The sequence below is a fragment of the Xiphophorus couchianus genome, chromosome 23 (assembly GCF_001444195.1).
Source record: "Xiphophorus couchianus chromosome 23, X_couchianus-1.0, whole genome shotgun sequence".
In the NCBI taxonomy this organism is placed as follows: domain Eukaryota; kingdom Metazoa; phylum Chordata; class Actinopteri; order Cyprinodontiformes; family Poeciliidae; genus Xiphophorus; species Xiphophorus couchianus.
In genome coordinates, this window is record NC_040250.1 from 10,299,438 (window position 1) to 10,320,523 (window position 21,086).

The following is a 21,086-nucleotide window of genomic DNA, read 5'->3' on the forward strand; positions in this document are numbered from 1 at the left end:
TCCAATTTAGAGCTACTTCACGTCTTCCTCGCACATATAAACCACTGTAGCTCTTTCTCAGAATCTATTGTGCTTAAATTCGACAAAATAGGACTAAACACAAGTTCTTCAAAGCACAGTTTTTGATGTTTAATTCTTTATCTTTTCTAAAAAAGGACAAAACAGTTTCAATGCTGAATTTGCTGGCACATAAACTAGACCTGCAAAAAATACTCTTCATTTGTGTACAACCACCAAGAAAGCAGTAAAAAATTTCCTTTCATAATTTTGAATGCACATTTAGCATTTGGTGGCTCTCAATCAATTATTCAATCACTAAAATAATATTAGTTAAAATGTTAAATATTTTTTAAGATGATGAGTGTATTGAAAATGGTACTATTCAACAGTAAATATTGTCATAACTCTTTTCATTGTGGATGGTGATGCTATCTCCAGTAGCAGTCAGTCCATCAACATATCAATAAAAGCCTCTGACTGAAAACTGTTGCTGTATGATCGTCTCATGACTGTCATAGCATGCTAACAGTTCAATTTCCAGGTTGCAGAGACAATATTGTGAGTAACATGCTCTGATTGACAATATTAGTTGTTAACAATCGCTGCTAATCCACCTCAGTTGCCTTTGCTGCTCCTCTTAAAAGCTCTGCTTGTTCATATGGTTAGAAAGCCGGGCAGAGAGACGGTGGAGACTACAATCTTCTCTTTAACATCCCTCTCCTGTCTTGCCTATAATGATTAATGGAAGAGATGGTCTTAGCTTTCTCGTTCTCTCTCTGCTCTCTGGTCCTGTTCTGCATCCATGAAGCCTCCTTTTCAACTCCTCTGTGGTTTGGGTTTGTAGTTCCGGTACTATTTGAGCTTTTGAGATGCTAATCAGCTGCTCCGGCTTGAAAACCCCCCACCACAAACATCGTGTTGCCACGGTTATGTATCATAACCACTGTCAGAGTAAAAAACAGTAAGAGCAAAAAGCGCTTAGCTGCACAGCATCAAAACCATAGGGAATAATTGTCTAAAGAAGCAATGTCTCTGAAAAAAATAACTATAGAGAAAAATCTACAAAAAGAACAAATCAGAACAAATTTAACAGAGCTACTCCAACCTGCTGCCATGAGCACTTCAGTCCTAGAACTCGTCAACTGTAAAGGTTGGAAGACACACAACAAACATTGACAGATTATTTAAAGATGACTGAAGATATCCAAAATGGACAAGAAAACTCCAAAACAAACTAACATTGTCTTTGTGATGACCATCAGCTCAGAAATAACCTTGTAATCAAAGAAAGTTCTCCCTAGAGTGAGGTGTTTTAGCATGTGAACACATCAAAACATTAACATTTGTAAAAAGTTAGAGTTGGATGTGTGTGAACACTGAGCTATTAGGTCACACACCACGAGAAACTAACGTCACAGTAATCAATAACACGCATAGACTTGGAGAAAACGTTTGCCATTAAACACAGTCCAGCAGTGTTGAGTAATCTCAAACAGTATTACTCAGGGATGCTGCCATCAACCAACACTGTGCAGAAATAGTGAAGAGATGGACAGAATGACAAGCATCTGGTTGTTGTTCAGAGCTTCAGCTTACTTCTGTGAAGAATTAAAGTTGGGTTCAACCTCCTAAAGATCAACTAACTTTTGTCAAATAGTAGTAGAGTTGTGTTTTTTTAAAAGTATCTGCACAATCTACAACAGTATGAATCCAAAGATACAGGATTGGGTTAAATTCTGTTGCATTTCTAAACTTTAGTGGCATCATTTAAATTGGATAAAGAGTTCTGGGCCAAAAATCCCTTAGTATCTTTGGTCCAGGAGAGGTTTGAAGTTTGCAAGACTTTAAATGGTAATATAACCAAATCCAAATGAATTTAGTTGCAGATGGATACAAAAAACTGTTAATTCTACTCCATATATCTTTGCTATCTACTCAACAGAAAGACATCCTATGGAAATGTTTTCAGAATCAAAATCAAAAATTCCTCCAAATTTGTACTTTAATTATGTTTTTATTGCAATTGCCATTAATTTTTTTTACTATCTACTGAAGGAAAACCTTCATGAAATCCATTCTGAATCCAGAGAGACAGCCTGTGCACTACGAGAGACTGACTAAGATCCATCTATTAAAAAAAAAAAAAAAAAAAATCTCAAGCTGTTGAAAAAATTAGTCAACATGTTGTATGCCAAAAAAATAGAAACAAATCCACATACCCTCCAAAAACAAATCTTTCTTGCCAGTATGAAATGGTTCGCCCTGACTAGTTTGATATAACTAACTACAAACAACTCTGGCAAAGCTTTCAAAGTAGATGGCATTTGTTTGAGTGCAGAAATTGGCTCATAAGAAATCTAAAGTGTCTCCTACCTATCTGTCACCTCGGTTTTGAGCTGTCAGGTGACAACAGTCGAGCAGAATAGCGATGGGCAGGCAGTCGGTAAATAGCTTCTATTTGTGACACACAGATGAATAAATCATGCTGGTCTGCATTCTGCTGGCACATTTGCTTTTTGCAAGAACCAGAAAAACTCAACAAATCAGAAGAAAATGCTTCTGACAGGCTAGAGTGCATTACTTTTAGCTTTGACCACATTCATAAAAACACTAAGATTATAGCTTGTTTATCCATGATGACATTAGAGCTGCCGCTGTTTAGGCTTTCAAAATCCATTCAACAATCCCAAAAAGGCAGAGCAGTGGTCAATTACATGCATTACCATGGACTTAAAGCTGCCACTGACATAGCTTGATTGAAGAAAACAGAAATTAGAGAGCAGCTGGTGAGTCTTATTTCTAAGTTGTCAACTTCTCTTTTGTCTTCCCTTAAACCACTCCTGCAGTAAGAGTCGCACTTGATAACCTCAAACAGTCAAGCAACGGCCAATTAAAACCTTCCTAAAAGTGTCCACATCTCTCTGTGTATTATAAAGTATTGCTCTGCATAAAATCTAAATTTGTTCTGCAGCACCTCCTTCCTATGCCAAAGCAGAGCTGAAAAATGCAAGCTTCTACTCAAGCGCTGCATGTAAAACCTTAAAATCTCATCTCGCTGACAGATCTAAGCAAAGAGCTTTCCTCCCCTCACCGCATTAAAGGCAATCTAAAGTTGCTGCGCCAGTTGATCAGAGGGAACTGCAGCCGTGCGGAGGTAAATTGCTGTCACCAGGCCTGATGGACCTTTTCCCTCCCAGTGGTCACGGGGAGGCACTCGACCTCCGTTCACTCAATTTGATTCGAAGCGTGTTTGCGCCTCTGGATGGGAGGAAACTAAGCTCCGTCTGTGCACGATTAGCAACACGTATGAGGGGAAAAATTAAAACCATTCAGAGAACAAAAATACTCACAAGCAGGCATAAAACAATATTAGATTTTCACACTATGATAACGTTAAGTTAAAATACCACATTTTCACTGGGTTAACCTAAGCAAAACAGCATAGCAGGAAGATATTATGCTCTACTTTCACTTAAAACAAAAGAGCAACAATTATCTACACTGTTGCAGATATTATATACCATAATATTTGGTACATTTATAAGGATATTATACTTAATCCTAATTTGCTTTGATTTTAATACAAAAGCGTCTTTCAAGAACTTAAATCACAGAATATTATGCCTTTTTAGATTTTTGACATTTCTAGAAGTGAGTAGTCAGGCTATCTGCTCTAGTTGCCAGTTTTCAATCTTCTCTTTAACAGACCTTCTTGTTGCTTGCCTTAATAAGAGTGATAAGTGGCACTGCTTTTGTTTCCACGTCATGACTAAGGAAATCTTTCTAAAGATCTAAATTCAACTTTTTTTATAAGAATATACAGATTTCTTTCAGCCAAAGGAAATAGCAGAGCGGAGCAACTGCCCAGCACTTTCTCCTGCATCTCATCAAAAGGATTTCCTGGTTTAACGCTGGTAGTGCTACACCACAAGTCTCAAGCCCTTAAGATCAACATCCAAGTTCGATCCAAAACTCTCCAATTAATCAAGTTGCTTGAGTTGCAAAAATACCTTGACATTCAGCATAAAATACCTCAAGTGCAAAAATGATTGAAAGGACTTAGTGCAAACACACAAGTGTTTCATTTATATTTTTACTGCAGGTGGTTTGAGTTGATCGTTGCTCTTGGCAGAGAAATGAGAAGTAAATTCCTAAATGCTCAAAAGGATGAGAATATATAAGGGCTAATTAGTGATGCATTAAAAGAAGTGGGGAATTATAGCCTTGAGACTTTTCTTTGACAAGGCTTTGCTTTTATGAGCTTAAGGAAGGCAGTAATTACACTATGAGCACACAAAACAACAGCCAAATAAATAAACAACATTGTAATAAAGAAAAGCGGTGGGACATCTGAGTTAAATTTACCATGACCATAAACAGAGCAAGCTGGGGAACAAAGTGCCAGAATCAAGCAGAGTAAGCAGGTTAATGCCAGAGTTCAAAAACATCATCCTCGCTTAATTAGATCCTGGGAGTCCAGAGAAAATGACCCATTTTTTTTTAAAGGGAGCTACTTATGGAGCTGTGGTGATTCAGGAATAAATGACACGGAAATCCCACAACAAAACCAACCAAAGTCCTTGTATTTATGAAGCAAAAAACTCCCTTCAAGATGGACCTGTCTACTTTAATGTGCCTAACCGAGGTCGATCATGATGTACTAATGCAGCCTCTCAGAAACAGGATCCCCAAGGGAAGTGAGAAATATGCAACATCTTACAGCAGAGATCAGGCGTCATTTCCTAAAACTTCCATTCAAAACCAGCATCTGGAGAAGGGTGAGATAATGCGAGTGGGGATATTTTCATGATCATCTACCATCATAAATCAGATCATTCCACATCAAAAAGCCCCAAAGACAAGAGAAACAACAGCGCAGCCACACTGAGACCGAGAGGCTGCCCTACTCTCTTGCATTGCGGTCTCAACAGCTGGAAAACGCCCGACCACTTCGGGCAAGTGAATCCTCTGGCTCGCAGTTGTAACTTACACCAAAATAACAAAGATGCGCACATAAATGTCCCGAAACGCTGCGGTAAGAGGCGTGCAGAGACACCCGCTATAGCCTGCAGCAGTGTGACAATAACATCCCCCCGTTATCAACACAACACTGGAAGAGGACACCGAAGGAAAACAGCCAGCGAGAGTAGGATGAAACTTGGAAAAATAATGTACCCGTGTACTGCAAGAGGAACATTTTCCACGGAAGGCGAGGTGCGAGTCCTTATCGGTCCTGTGTTGTAGGACGAACTGTAGGAGGTTTTAAAAAAAAAAAAAAATCCTTGAATGGAGCCGGGGCTGGTTTCTCTGTCAGTCCGCTCCGCTGTGCTCCGCTCGGCAGACTGAACTGCAATGAGAGCAGCCAGTCGAAGCGGGACCCTTTTTGACTACGGCAGGCGAAGCCCGCCCTCTAGACGTGCCCGGTTCGCCGGATGTAGACGAACAGTTCGCTTGGTGCGCGCGAACCGCGAGCAGGCGACACTGTTCTGTTGTTTCTGCTGCTGAAAAACGCTTTGCTCCTAATCTTTTACACCTTGCGATAATAAGGCGCGTTCATGTACGGAAGAGGATTAGGGCCACTGAAAAAAAAAAAATTATGGCCCAGAAAAAAAAAAAAAATCTCTGAATTTTCATGTAAAAAAAAAAAAAAAAAAAATTCAGTCCCGAAAAAAAAAAAAAAAAAATTTCAGTGTCCAAAAAAAAAAAAAAAGAAATTTTCAGTGTCCCGAAAAAAAAAAAAAAAAAAAAATTCTGTGTCCCAGAAAAAAAAAAAAATTCAGGGGGCTCCGTAACTTTCAGTGCGCATAAAGATAATTTAAAAAGTGTTGCTGTTTATCTCGATCATGCCATTTGATCGTTTTTGCAATGTCTGATAGGTGCCCTCTAAACAGGACTTCCTGCACTGCATTTAATTAGACATATTGTGTGCAAGCAAACATAACATTTTCGACATCATTCTGCCAGAACATGAAAGTTTATTGCTGTCATAATTTTATTGTAGAGTTCTGATTTGACCTGACATTAGTCTTCAAGCTGTTACTGTACTGATAAAAGTAAAACATACAGTTTTGTTGACATGTTTTCATTTCCCAATCCATAGTTTGTTTTGCTTTCACACTGTCATTTGAAGAAACAACGCTGATGCAAAGTTAATTATTGTTCTATGATAATCAGTTATGTACCAAATATCAATCCTTTTAAATGGGTATGCATTATGATTAATGAAAAATATAATTTTTTTTCAAACACAATGCTGTTCTGTTAAACTAAAGATATTGACAATGTATGGTTGAGATGTGAACAAAATGGCAGTACAGCAAGAATTACGTCATAAATTGAACACATGAAAACCAGTTCTTTGTGAAATACAAATGAACTTCATTGTTTTGTTTACCAAGAGTTTGCATAGTAGAGTTGATACCAGATATTTATGAGCAGTTGATTAATGTAAAAAAATATATATAATAAAAAAATAAATAATAATAAAAAAAGTCGTGCAATTTTTTTCTCACTGTCTGACGTTATAAGACAAAACTTTTCCTACTTTTTAAGGTTTTTTTTGCTCTTCCTTTGAGAGTGATCAGACAGGAAAGCCAGTAATGAAGCTACACAGCACAGGTCATCAGTCCGGGGCTTGAACCTGTGATGTCCACATTCAGGACTGAGGCCTCCATACATGGGTTGTGCTTTTCCACCGCACCACCCCAACGTTTCTTGTTCTAAGTTAGTTAGAATTAGCAAAATTGTATTTTCTAAATTCCAAAAAACATGAGAACATTTTTAGAGCGCTTTTGTGACTTCCTTCAAATGCAACAGTTTATATATTTTTAGCAATTATCAGGGATAACTGTCTTTTAATGCATTTAGACTATAGCTTTTAGACCTGCTCAAATGGAAAATGAGCTTAATCAACATATTGAAAACCATACCAGGAAAGTATTGGGTAAAGTAACATTTTATTAGCAAAAAGTCAGAATTGTGGTTTCTGAATTTTTTTTTTTTTTTTTTTTTTCGGGACACTGAAAATTTCTTTTTTTTTTTTTTGGACACTGAAATTTTTTTTTTTTTTTTTTCGGGACTGAATTTTTTTTTTTTTTTTTTTTCGGGACTGAATTTTTTTTTTTTTTTTTTTTCGGGACTGAATTTTTTTTTTTTTTTTTTTTCGGGACACTGAATTTTTTTTTTTTTTTTTTTTACATGAAAATTCAGAGATTTTTTTTTTTTTTCTGGGCCATAATTTTTTTTTTTTCAGTGGCCCTAATCCTCTTCCGTATTCATGCGTTAGTGAAGAGCAAAGGAATAATGCTGCTTCCAAGCGTCCCCAGTTCTCCCCAGGCAAATCCAATTCATTTAGCGCAGCCCCGACATGCTTTTCGGAAAAAATAAGAATTTTTGTCAAGCGGCGTTTGTATAAAATGAGACAAAGCTATGTGTCAAAAACTTCTGGCAGCTCTTCTGTAAAAGGTGTCATTCAATAGTTTGCCAGTTGGAGGAGGAGAAGCATAGAAATCAACGTTTCAGTGTAAAATGCTGAACATGCAGACTGTAGTAAAACCCCTTTCCTCTCATTTCTGAACCATGATCTACACACTGAACTGTGTAAGCAAAAATAACAAAAGACAAAGTTTAATTTGAAAAGGCATTAAAAGACCCTCTAAAAGATGTCAAGTCCTTGGTAATGTTTATGCCAAATAAGTAGTTTATCATTTAAATGTGATTTTAAACCAAATTGAACAGTGAAAATCAGATTTATCACACATTTTAATTTTATGGGGAAGACTGCTGACTTGATAGTTGTTCAGCAGACAGTCATTGTTAGGTCATGCTAAAGAAGATGGCTGTAAACAAGCAAATTAATAAAGTTTGGTGGAAGGAAAAAGTGTGGCTTTCACAAAACATTCCTGACACAAACAAGCAAAGACAAGCTGCCTCTGGTCACTCAGAAATCGCTAGTAGAGATCCCATACAGCTCTGATTTTTCAAAAATAAAATTTGGAAAAGGCAGTAGCACTGGACAACACAAAGTACATTAATGTTAGCAGTCTGTGGTAGAAGTCTAAAGTGCATGATGTTCTTTAAATGTTGTTTGGTGAAGGTTATACATTTTTATGGCTTCAAAAAATATTCACTTAAATTACTTTTTTATATTATAGCCCTCAATTCACCCAAAAAGTTGTGATTATAACTGGTTTGGGTCTTAAAAACCTTAATGGACAACACTATGTCATGAAACAACAACAACAACAACAAAACATACTGTAGAGTTAGTTCATACATAAAGAATATCTTGCAAAAATCAAAAGAAATCCAGCAAAATGGCAGGAAGGGAATTGTGCAGCTCCACAAGTTTGATTCATCTTTGGGTACAATTTTCAGCTGGTGCCGCTTTCATCTGGTCAAACATTTACGTACGAGTATAAACATGATGGAAATGTGGAACCATCGGCCCCATCAGGGAATAAACGGTGTCCAAGAGATGGATGTGTTTTGGTGCAAAATGTGTGAAGCAAACACAGAACAAAACAGGCCATGTGAGACGTAGACTTGTACTGGCAAGAGAGTGCATTTATATTCAGTGAAGCAAGACCTCTACTGGCATGGGCTGAAAGACCACTCAGAGAAGAAGAAGCCATTTCATCACAAGCAATATAAAAGTCAGATTATGTTATTATTCTACAAATGTAAAAAAAGAATGGCATTTATTTGATGAAACTAAATTTGAAATGTTCGCCATAATGGCCGCCTTGACATTTGGAGAACAAAGGAAAAAGGTTCTAACTCTGAGAACACCGTCTTCATTGTTTAACTTAGAACTAAGGGGTGGCAGCATAATGTCCTGTTGGAGTTTGCTGCAGGAAGAACTGGTTCACTTTATAATATTGATGGTAATGTTAACAAAAACATTATGTGAAAATATCGAAGCAAAATCTCAAGACTTTACTAAAGATGGTTAAGGTTGGGCACATTGGACCTTCCAGATAAACAACTACCATCCAATTATTTGCCAGTTCTGTCTGGAGAAATGGGTCAAACATTCAGCAAACCATTGTGAGAAGCTTGAGGACGGACTATTAGGCTGTTTTAATAAAATAAAAAGTTCTCATCTTCAGGTAAAATGGTGCAAATAGTAGCAAAATGTCAAATCAGCACTGAAAAACTAGCTTGTAGTACCACACCTACTACATTCCAATATAAACATCTGTATGAGTGAATTAGAGTATAAGAAACCTTACTCCAATGCATTAAGTCAGCAGTCTTGCCTTTTGTAATGATCTAATAATAAAACCTACATTCAGCCATTTCTAATTTTACATCAAATGTGTTTCTTTGAGCATTAATATCTTCCTCACTCAAACATTTATGCTATGCTGTTTTCATACTGTGAACAACACATTAGATAAAAGCAACATGAACAAGGCTTCATCAACGCTCAGTCAAAAGATTAATTACACAAGAAAAACAGCAGAGCAAACGCTATTATGCTTCCATAATTAGGCACTAGCTGTGTACTGAGACATGCAAAATATCAATGGGAACATTATCTTGTGTATCAGCACGGCGGTCAGCTGGCTCCTTTATTCTTGCCTCAAAAACTGCTTGTGGAGAGACAATGACTTCTTAATATGAATAATTCATGAAATATTTAATGTCAACAGAATGTCAAATAAGTTTACAACTCGCTCATTTTAGTCATTTTGACTCTTAGTTCAACAATATTTTATTTAAAAAACAGTGCTATTGTATTAAAACATTCTAAAGATCAAAAATTCCTTGTATGTTCAAGCTATGGTCAGCTACATAACACCAGCACTTGTCTGCATTGAGAAAAGCCCTCTAAAACGATCATTTCTACCTGCGAATGCACAAGTTCAGACTTAAAATGACTTTATGCACAATAACATGACACTACATAAACTGAAGCAGACCCAAAGGTAAATTAGCCACATTTAGAAACACAGAGTGAGTTTTAATGCAAATTGCCACAAATGTGAAAGAGAAAATGTGAATTAATGTACATCAACACGAACAGATGGTGATTGTAATTCTTCAGTTGGCTGCTTGAAAGCACTGCAGAGGAAGAGTGCAATTTAAAACGCATTAAATCTGCAAGGAGGTAGCAGACTCTTGCTTATTTCACCTACTTCTGATGTTTTACATTTCTTGTATTTTAGTGTCTTTCACAGCAAACTGCACTTTTTGGAAGTTTATTTTATTGATACACCTTTCAAAGATGATGCAGATTGTGTAGTTGTTTTAGAATCAAAAGCAAATTTAATCAGAATGCATTTCTTCTATTCCGATGGAAAAAAATAATAAAACTACAGAAATGCCATAATAAGCAATCTATAATTAAAAAATGTTTAGACATCAGTTATTTTCAAAGACTCATTGACTTAAAGATGATTCCTTTGAGTTTTACCAGAAAGATTTATAACAGATTAAAATCTTCCTCAAAATTATATAGTCATTTTATTTACATTTTGAAATGCATTAATTTTTTGACATAATAGTTCATGGTTAAATACAGTCAAATCTTAACAACTATTGCATATAAAGTTAATGAAAACATGAGATTTAAGATTACAATTCCTTATCAGTTTAATTAAAAAAAAAAACATTTAAATGTCAGTTTAAAGAACTGTTGATGTTTAATACCTGGAGAAAGGTTGTCATTTTTATTCTGTTAATTTCGTTGTGATTTTGGACAATTGTTTGTCCAAACATTGTTTATCTCTTCTCACAATATTTTGGAATTACAGTGGAATACTTTATTATAAGTTTATGTCATTATTACTTTAGTAATCTGATGGTCATGGTATGTTGTGTCTTTATTCTAAGTGCTTATGAACTCTCACCAAATGAACTTCTCTGGGCTTTGCACTCAGGGTTAGATAATGTTTTCTGCAGCTGCGCAGGGGCCAGACTGCCTCCAGTGTTTAGGATTTTTTGTCCTCCACATAAAACTGTTGTCTGGCTGTTGACAGAATCCACACAGACTCTGAGCTTCGGTTGGAGCTTTAATTTGATCTGTTTATGAGTTTTTGATCATGATCTCATATCATGCACATGGTATAAGACAAACCTGACAGTAATTTTCACCTAACAATTGATTTTTCCCACAACATAGTGTTGGTAAATTATCAGTAGGAGCAAATATATTTATATTCTTTGCAACAGAATTTAGCTGTGAAGCATCCTGACACTGTAGTTATGATTTTGCACTCCCTCTGAATTTTTCTGTCTCACAATGTTCAAAAATTGTGGGATTGTTAAGATGTTTTTTGTAACATGAGTCTCTCTTCTCTTTGCTCCCAGTAAATAACCTCTGACGTCCCTGGAGACGATGCAGCACTCCAGTATGGAGAGCCAGAGGCGTCAAAAACAAGTGACTTTTCATGTGATTTTAGTGTGTTCTCAACGTGTGGTTTGTCCATTAAATGTGTGTCAAATTTTCCCATCTTCAAATAAAATAGTTTGTTTAAATTTCATGAATATTTGGTCTTTTCAGTCAATCTTCCTCTCTTCGTTCTCACTGGTTCCCGAGCTGCTGTGTGAAGCACTGACGATGGTTTCCAGTATTCATAGAAATTACAACTTTGTTTTTTGCTTTACTTACTAAAGCTTTAAAGTGAAAAACTCTTTTTGTAAGTATGGCTAAACATGTTATGGCTGCTGTTGGTAGCACTGTTGCTTTGCACCAAAGATATCCTGGGTTCAAAACTTGGCCTGTGGTCGTTCTGCATGGAGTTACCATGTTCTCCCTCTGCTTCTCTCACAGTTCGAAAACATGACTGTTAGATCGGCTGCTCTCTCTAAAAGTGTGTGTACATTGTTTATTTTTCTGTTTGTCTCTGTGTTGCCATGTAATGGAGTGGTGACCTTTTTATTCCTTTTTGCCATTCTTCAATTTAGGCTTCGGTAGCTCCACCAAAGTTACATGGGCCTCCTGGTTAGTTCTGTTATTATTGCTCTATTTTGACTAGGATCTGAGCTTAGGTAGAGTCATGTCTGGGAAGGTGCGTAGTTGTGCCATATTCTTTATATTATCAGATGATGGATTGAAGAATGCTTTATGAGATTTCCATTAGATTGATTAGGATAAGCAGTGTACGCAGTTCAAGGATATCACAATAAAATACACTGCTGCCTGTCAGCCACACTGTCTTGGAACAATTTAACAGGAATCTCAACTACAGGCGGCAGATGAAAAAAAAAGAAAGAAAAAAACAATCTTTTCCCCTGACTTAATTTGTTATTGCACCCACCATTGTTTCAGAAATCCTTTACAGCTTTTACACAAATCCTAAAGCTCAAAATTAAACTTGATAGTTTCCAGAAGACTAACGGAGGCGAAGCTGCAGCATTTAGAGGCAGGCAACCCAGTACCATAATATCTATTATGGAGAATATGTTCCATGCTGGATATTTGGAAACACCTCAGAAAGTTTATGCTGAAATATGGGCACTTGTGTTCCTCGAACATTTGGACTGCATCCTAGGCTTTGAAAAATATTGGATGATTAAACTAACAGCTTCACAAGCTAAAATAGGTCAGGAAAAATAACATACAGAACATAATGTACAGAAAGTTTGGACTAATTATACAACAAGGCATCAGAAGACACGGTTTCCTATCAGCCATGGCTTTTAAATATTTCATTTAGTATTCAGGATAGTGAAAAACACAAGACAACCAACTCAAATCAGACTGTCTTGTTGCTCTTTTTTCAAAAACCCAAAAAGATCTGTCAGAAAATAAAGTGAATGTTTTCCAGGCAAATTCAATTACCCCTGTCAGCCAGTCATAATGAGTAACAGCCAGTGCATGCTCTCATTCAATTTTGGTGTCCGTGGGGAACAATGTTTGGCTGATGTCTTGATTTTTATTTATTTTTTTTTACTTTATTTTCACAACAATGTTATTTCCGTGGCCAGCTTTGTATAAGCAAAACATTGAAATGAAACGCTAATTTCAGTTTTTGTGCTGCGAAAGATGAAAGCAGCCTTGGCTTGCTTTTACAGTCAGAAGAGCGAGTGCTTTCGGTGACATCCGAGTTTTGTTGAGTCCAATGAAAGGCTGGATATTAAATATCCGATGTATTTATCATGACTCCAATCAGCCCCGTCATATTAGTTTCATGTACTAAAGCGGAAACACAGAAATCCCATTTGAACTAAATCTCAGGTGAAACACATTTAGTTAGTTAAAAGGAAGATCATATATAATCAATAATTTAAATTTAATTAGTGCATATTAAATTAAAGCTGCATCTAATCAACAATAACGGTAAAAGTTTAACAAGGGCTTGGGGAGGCAAAGCCTTTCTCTTGTCTTATCAAGCCTTTATAACCTTCAATATTTGCCTCTTCACTACATATTCATGACTATTTCTCTCTGGGGATGTTCACAATGTTTGTTGACTTTTTGGAGTTACTTGCCAAATCCCACAGTAATGCTTTTCCCTCTTTAAGAGTGCAGTATTGGGCATGGACCAGTATGAAATTATGACAGCGTGACAACCTGTGTAAAAACTGATTTATACAGCAATTAAAAACATAAATGGCCAATACGATTTGATTAAAACTGAAGGCAACTTTTATTCCTATTGTTGCTAAAGTAGAATACTGGTCATTGCAGTTTGATATGAATTTATATTTTGTTGCTGAGGTGTTTACCAACTGAAGGTAATCATGTTTTTCTTTTGTTGAAATAGGTTGAAATATGCTGATAATTAATGTTAATTAATTAATGTTTTGTAATATATTTGAAAATATGGCTGCAAGTATTAGAGTCCATAGAGGTACAATTGCACTAATTAATATCCTGAGCACTCAATCTGGCCTTTACAATAGATTGTATGCTGTAAAGCTATTTTTGTGCTTGTGAGGATTTGACTGTAGGCAGCGATGGATGTATTGCAAAAAAATAGAACTGGGCCTGTCACCATAACTTTTGTTGTACGATAAATTGTCAAAGTAATTATTGAAATAATCAATGATATTGTCGTTTTATGACCACTTTCAAGTAGTATATTGACAATGGAATAAAAATGCAAGGTCGTCCTCTCAAAGACCAATAATTTTTTTTTAAAGGTTTTATTGGCTCTAGTGGCCTTTATTTGATAGTTAATTGACAGGAAAGTGGGTATGAGAGAAGGGGGAAGACATGCGGCAAAGGTCGTCAGGCCGGGAATCGAACCTGCAACAGCCGCGGCGAGGACTAAGGCCTCCTTATGTGGGTTGTGCTTAACCCCTGCGCCACCACAGCACATCCCAAAGACCAATAAATTCAAATTTTGTAAAGAACTTTTATCACTGAAATGGAGTATATTTTAAATATCCAAAACCAATAAACACAACAGAAATAAAAACCACTCACAACAAAACCTATACATAAAATGGATGATGATGTATTTGTAAAGAAAATTACCTTTTAAAAATATTAATCACCAGAATGGAAATGATCAAACTCATTTTTTGATCAATGCTTTTATTGTTGTCATAATAAATAAAACAAAAATATTGTGAAAAAGATTAAAGTCCATTCTTACATGACAATCAATGTTATTTGTTATTGGAAATATTTCCAAACAGTCAAAGTTTTATTTTTTGGCTCTGAGGGAAAAGCGTTGGCACTTTCTATCACCCAGCAGACAGGCAGGTGGCAGACAGGGAGTGCCGTTTTTCAGTGACATGAACAGCTGGGGAAACCTTTGCAATCAAAATCTGTAAAAAATATTTCATAATAGCAAGATCAACTTTGGGGAGAAAAGTAAAACTAATAAGCTCGTATTGAAGAGCGCAAATTAGCATCCTCATCATCTAAACAAAAATAATTTCAATAATTTTTGCAGATTTTAAATGAAAATTTAAAACAATCTTGGTATGACTCAATACTGATATCTAATCCATACAAAATGTAGATTTCCTCTACCAAATTACAACATTCAGGTGTAAATGTTTTTACAGAGGGCCTGGTCAGCAGCTTAAAGAGTTTGTGTTCGCTGTGGTTCCATTTAGAGATCAATAAATAACGAGTTCATAATAAATGTCATTTACTTCACTGCACAGAATGAACCAAGAGTCAACGCAGAAATCCCCCAGGTTAGGGAAGACGTCTCTGTCTCAGACGGTTCTCATAAGTTTGTCTTTGACCTTCTCTTTCTCATTCCTTCTATTTCTAATTACAAATCTCCAGCTCTTCCTTCTGCCTCTTCTCATCTCACATCCCTGCAGCCTGACTGATGGCTAGCAGGTGATGATCCAGACAAGAAAGGTAGAGCACTGGGCCTGTGCTCTACCTTTTCATTATACTATGAAATCCCGGGTGGATTTCATAGTATAATACAGCTGTTTCCTGGGAGGATAAGTGTAATGAGTTTACAATAAGTAATATAGTAAGTTTAGTCCAAATGTTTTGAGAGGGAAAACTTTATTTGCCTCAGTGTTCATTATAATAGCAGTGGAGAAAACTACTGCAGGTGTCCTGGTGACAGCAGAATCTGTTCCGAGAACAGGATTAGGCTAAAGCCGAAAAGAGGCCAGGATTTCCTCTGGAGAAATTTCCTTTCGCATGAATATTGATGGAAATGGGTCTCACACGGAGTGCAAAACAAGCGTTAACCCCTCTGCACTGGTGAAATGTTGTTAGCAGTGCTCTACCATCCCACAGGGTCAGACAATCACTCATTTTGAAAACTACACCCACAAAATAGTTTCAAGTAGAGGAAATTAAACATTTGGCTTGTTAGTTTTACAACTGTAACACACTACATTTAAATGTGGCAAAAATTTCCCATGGGAGCATAATCAGTTTATGGGAGAAAGTTTTCACTAAAATGTTTCTGCTGAAGAGCAACTAACAGTGCTGAAACCCAGCAACAGGCAATTTAGTCACATAGTCAACAGCCACTTAGAGAGGAGAGTTTAGAGTATGGGTCAAAGGTCAGGGACTAGTGACGGAATCAGATCGCAACCTCCAAGGAAAAGAAGCATTAACTGGAAAATTAAGCCACTCTATTCAAAAGAAATTAAGTGCCTTGACAAGCATGAATTTACAAATAGTTTGGGCCTAAATTGCAACACACAAAACATTTGCATATCAAGGGAGAACCAAACTGATGTAAGAATCAACACTGGCTGTCTTAATTAAAAATGTAAAATTTGTTTATTTTATCTCAACCTTTTTTTTTTTACTAAATTTATTTTATTTCTTTCTTTTCTTTTTTTTTACAGCCTGACATTTCAGATAGCAGTAGTTGATAGTTGATATCTTAAAAATGATCAAATTATATGGTTATTGGATTAACACCAGCCATGTTGCAGCTTCTTCCTCATTGTCTGATGTATGCATTCTGGATCTCATCCTAGATGCAGGAAAAGAGCCCAGATTTACCACTAACACTTTGGAAAATATCAAGATGTGCATCTCTTTAAATTTACCCCCTCAATCTTCTGTCACTTTTTGTCAAAAATGCCTGATTTTATGATCTCAGAAAACTGGAGTTCTTCTTCAATTTCTGACTTCACAGTGTCATAGAATATATTAATGTTTATAAATGTATGACTTTAGTCAAGGAAAATAACTTTTTCTTGCAAATTTATAACTTTTTGACATCAGAGAATACTCAAGTCCTTTGTAGAATTCAATTCAAGCTTTATTAAAGGCTTGGAGTCCTGGTTCATAGGAGAGATAAAAAAAAACAGAAAAGAAAAAAAATTAGCAATCATAATATTAGTACTGGTAAATAAGTGAAATTAATCAAGTAATTTTGATGGAAATTTAGTCTTCTGTGGTCAAATTATTTTTTCTTTTATCTCCACAAGACTAAAGAAAACTTTGTAGAACAAAGAAAAAAACAACAATGTAGTCACTGCTCACAACCATTTACTTTAAATCAAATATGCTGCTGAGAGCGTTACAATAGTTGGTGAAGTCTAAAACTATTTCAAATTAAATGTGATACTTGATCAAATGTGCACATTCAACAAGCAGAATTTATTGAAACTTTTTTTAACTTAAAAGATCAACTCTTTGCATCTTTCCACAGACAGAAGACATAATCCAGATTGAGTTTACCAATGATGCTTTAAGTTTTAAAACCTGACACTACGCCTTGAAATGTCCTGCACTTTGGATGTTGTTGTATTTTATGCAACACAACCTGCAGGGTTTAAATGGTGCACCTGACTTTCAGAAACAACTGGTTAAAAAAAGAAGTTATGTGAAAATACAAATGACACGTACATATTTCCAGTGGGTCATTTTTAAGCTATGTTTGATTGCTGGTGGTGTTACTTGTGCTATACAAGGGTAAAAACATTCAGAAAAGACTAAGAAAAGGATTGCGAAGTTTAACAAAAAAGAGGGACATAATAGACGCTCATGCATTTTGAGAACATCATTACTTTGTGCTACGGAAAACAGGGACAGATTTATATGCCTACCAGACGTTGTTCTTGTCACATTTAAACTTGACGAAACCTGATTTCACACCAAGATCACTGGAGCTTTTTTTAATTAACAAAGAGACAAAGCTTGATTTCATTGGCTCCCTTCCCGACTTTTTACCCACAGTTCTATTGTGAGACGCTCCTGAACAGATGAGGCCAGATAATTAAACTGACTGAAGTCCGACTCGCTAATGTAAGAGTGCAGAAATTGAGAGGATGTAACCGAGAGAGCCAAGCAGACATACTGGAGGGAAGGAGAAAGGCTGAGTATCAAACACAGCATTCATTATCACCTGACTGACCTGCATATTGCACTGTGTGAGAGTAATGGGGGAGGACACACTCATTGGCCAAAGCTTAGCATTAAAAAAATATATCTTTTTATCCCCTTTCTGCTTCTTTCCTCCAAAGTAATCTGTCACTTTCTACTTTCACATAATGCGCTGCAGGATCTCATTGTTTCCAAAATTACAATAACAGATACTTAGTGAAATATAGTAATATCATGCCTAATGTCACACACAACGAATAGCAGGGTTGTATAAAAGCTAATTATGCGTTTAATGGAAATCATTATCTTTTCTCCTGTGTTGAGCACTCGTTGTGTTAGGCTATGTGCAATGGCAGGAAAAAAAACGATATAGTCCTGAATCACATTTACCGCTTATATGGAGGCATTATAATGAGGTGACTGAGCTGAGAGCAGGCTGAGGTGTCGAGAGCCAGAGACAGCGGTGCTCTGGACCTTATGTGAACATGCTACCAAAAATAACATTATGATGTAGATTGTTGAGTATTTCTATGTAAAAAATGTATTTAAGCATTTAAGGATCGCCTTTATTAAAACCTGATGGATCACCAGTGATTGTACATTCAAGTTTGAGCTGACATTTTGAAATGCCGTGTTTATTTGTTGAGTATAGAAAAATGATTTCTGCAAATGCTGAAGACATTTCTGTTCTCAGACTGGAATTTTCACTATTTTATTCTCTTTGGATGAAAAAACATATTTGTTTTGTGAAAGTATCTCTTGCTGCATTCTTGAGATGTTGTCTCTTATGAAATGCCTCAATTGCTGTCAAAGAAATGTAAAAATCAGCAGTGGGTCACCTAACCAGAATGTGGAGGCACAGAGCAGCAGCCTGGGTTATTTCCAAACGTTTGTGTTATCCTGCTATTATCATTTTCCAAAACCATTTCTGATTTGGGTTTGGGAACATTTTCCTGCAGGAACATCCAACAATGTTTAACTTTCAACCATATTTGATTAGAAGTAATGATACAGAAGAGGATGAGGGCGACTAAAACCTAAAGAATTCTGACCCATGAAAAGAAAAATAAGTCAGATACTTTTTTCCAGTGGCTCTAAGAGACTTTATTCTCAGAATTATGAAATCAATCTCAGAATTCAGACTTTTTTTTAAAGTCACGATTCCCTTTTTCCACTGGCCCTAATCCTCTTCTGTATAAAGAAGACCTTACTGGTAATCCTGCTTTAGTCTTCTTACTAAACTACTGACAGAACAATGCCAACACATGGTGCTACCACCACTATTTTTGCAGATGAACTATATAAATTGGTCCTTAAGGGTGGTATCTTTGTTCTTGTGCAAACTGTGACATTTTTGTTCCTATTCTTTCAAATAAATGTCCTTTTATGCTTGGTTTTAGGATGGAGGGGGTTAAAACTTTGACGTAGTGGGTTTTCCAGTAGCCCAATGTTCCAAAAACAAACCCCAACAATCGTTTTAGAATATATACAGAAGGCTAATGGTACCAACTTTAACCGCATTGAAACTGTGATTATGCCTAATAGCTGGGTCTCTGCATGAAGTCGTCAGAAATGCAGTAATTCTGCCCAGAACAATAGTCTGACATCCAGTCAGAATAATTATCAGAAATTAGAAGCCTCTTGATTGATTGAGGAACATTTTTCAATTCTAATGATAGGGAGTGGGAGGCGGAGGGGTATACTGAAAAGTAAAATGTGTAGAAAAAAAACATAGTTAGAGGGGAAGATTTGTGACCGATTAGTGAGGTACAATCATCCAAAATGGATAGGATAAAATACCTGTAGAAGATTGTTTCACGTGTTCCATGCTTAAAAGAAAGATCAGACATACAAATTCACTCGGTTGAAATTTCAGCATTTAAAAGCTTTGCAGGAGGTCTTCAATACAATAATGTGTGCAGAGGTTTAAAAAATGGCTAAAAAAAAGGGGCATCTTACCTGTGACTCGACCTGATCTGTAGTCTTTATACATCCTACGGATGCAGCGTTGTGGACTGTGATCTCAGCTTTTCTGGTCTTGTAGAAAATCTGTTTTGGGAAACAAAACCAAGCAGAACAAATTCCTGATTAGCCAGCATTTGTTCACAAATCTCAACAGCAGAGTCTCCTATGCCACAACTCCGCAACACAACTTATTCATTCAGCACTCGTTCAAGGACACTGAGTGAGATGAGCTTTAAGAAGGGACCAGAATAAAAGAAGGCTTTGTCTTGAACAGAGACAGAAGACAAACACAGTAGACTGTAATTCGTACGCTTCTCTAAAAGGCACAACCTCCCTGCTTTGTGGAGCAGAAGCTCGCTGGAGCCAGAGACAGCTCCGAGGGTCGGGTGGGTCCCATTGACTGCACTATTAACACTCAGGCTGGGAGGATCAGCGAAGAAATACAAAACGCTGCCAGATGGGTGCACAGAGAATTTTGTAATGCATTTCACTCCACCAAGAGACACCCTCAGGGAGCAGTGATGACCACAGTAATTGGCTTTCTCCAGCTATGATAATCTGCATCAGTCATGCCTTGCCAACACACTCTTAGACCACTGAGAAGGTCACAGTGATCCCCAAACCTCAATCCGCACAGCTGACAGCAGCTTCTGAATTCTGAGAGGAGGACATTACTGGACCGTTCTCATGAATTTTACCTTTAGTTCAAGGACCTGCATGGCAAGACATTTTTTATCTACGTTTTAATACGTTTGCTTGTGACTGAGCTGACTTCGGTCTGTGAGATATTTCAGAAAACATGGTTAAGACTAAAGACTTCAAGGCCAGTATTAGAAAATGGGACTGAGCACTGGATAATTTTAGCACTCTGTGAAGTGTCTACAGAGGATTTCATTTAAAGAAATCATTGATGAGATCTTTTGTCCTAATTTCTATAAAAGAGAGAAAACAAGCTGAGGTCATAAATTGATAATAACAATCTAGAGGTTGAAATTGTTTGCGTTGCCATTATGCCCTTGTTTTGGTAGATAATTAGCTATGTTTGCATATTTGAACCAGCGATTGTCAGGGTTGCGTGACTGTGCCATTGTTTTCTGAGTTGGGAATACAAAACAAATGTATACATATATAAAAAGGAAAGTATGCTTAGCATAAAAAAGGAACAGGCCAGGAACAGATACTTCGGTTTCTTGGTCAGAAAAAAAATAACTGTTTTGCCACAATAACGTAGCCTCTGTACAAAGCAGTTTTAACCAACCATTATAAAACCAAAAAAAAAGATTTTAAAAAATGGAACAAAGACAACTAAGGACAACAGAAACAAAAATAAGGAGGAGATATTAGTAATTTCTTTGTCAGATTAGACCGTTTAAGTACAACTAAAAAATCTACATAG

General features: G+C 36.5%; 1 protein-coding gene across 4 annotated transcripts in view; it reads right to left on the reverse strand.

The window, feature by feature from the left end:
- enox2 (ecto-NOX disulfide-thiol exchanger 2) overlaps positions 1–21,086 on the reverse strand; it is a 197,918-nt gene that overhangs the window by 133,364 nt on the left and 43,468 nt on the right. For 2 of the 4 annotated variants that reach the window (XM_028008665.1, XM_028008664.1), the window contains one exon: positions 19,685–19,774. In XM_028008665.1, coding sequence (XP_027864466.1) covers positions 19,685–19,718 — 34 coding nt within the window. In that variant the 5' untranslated portion in view covers positions 19,719–19,774. Of the gene's footprint in view, positions 1–5,175; positions 5,357–19,525; positions 19,555–19,684; positions 19,775–21,086 lie in introns of those variants that run through there. The other 2 variants (XM_028008666.1, XM_028008667.1) reach the window with 2 other exon arrangements.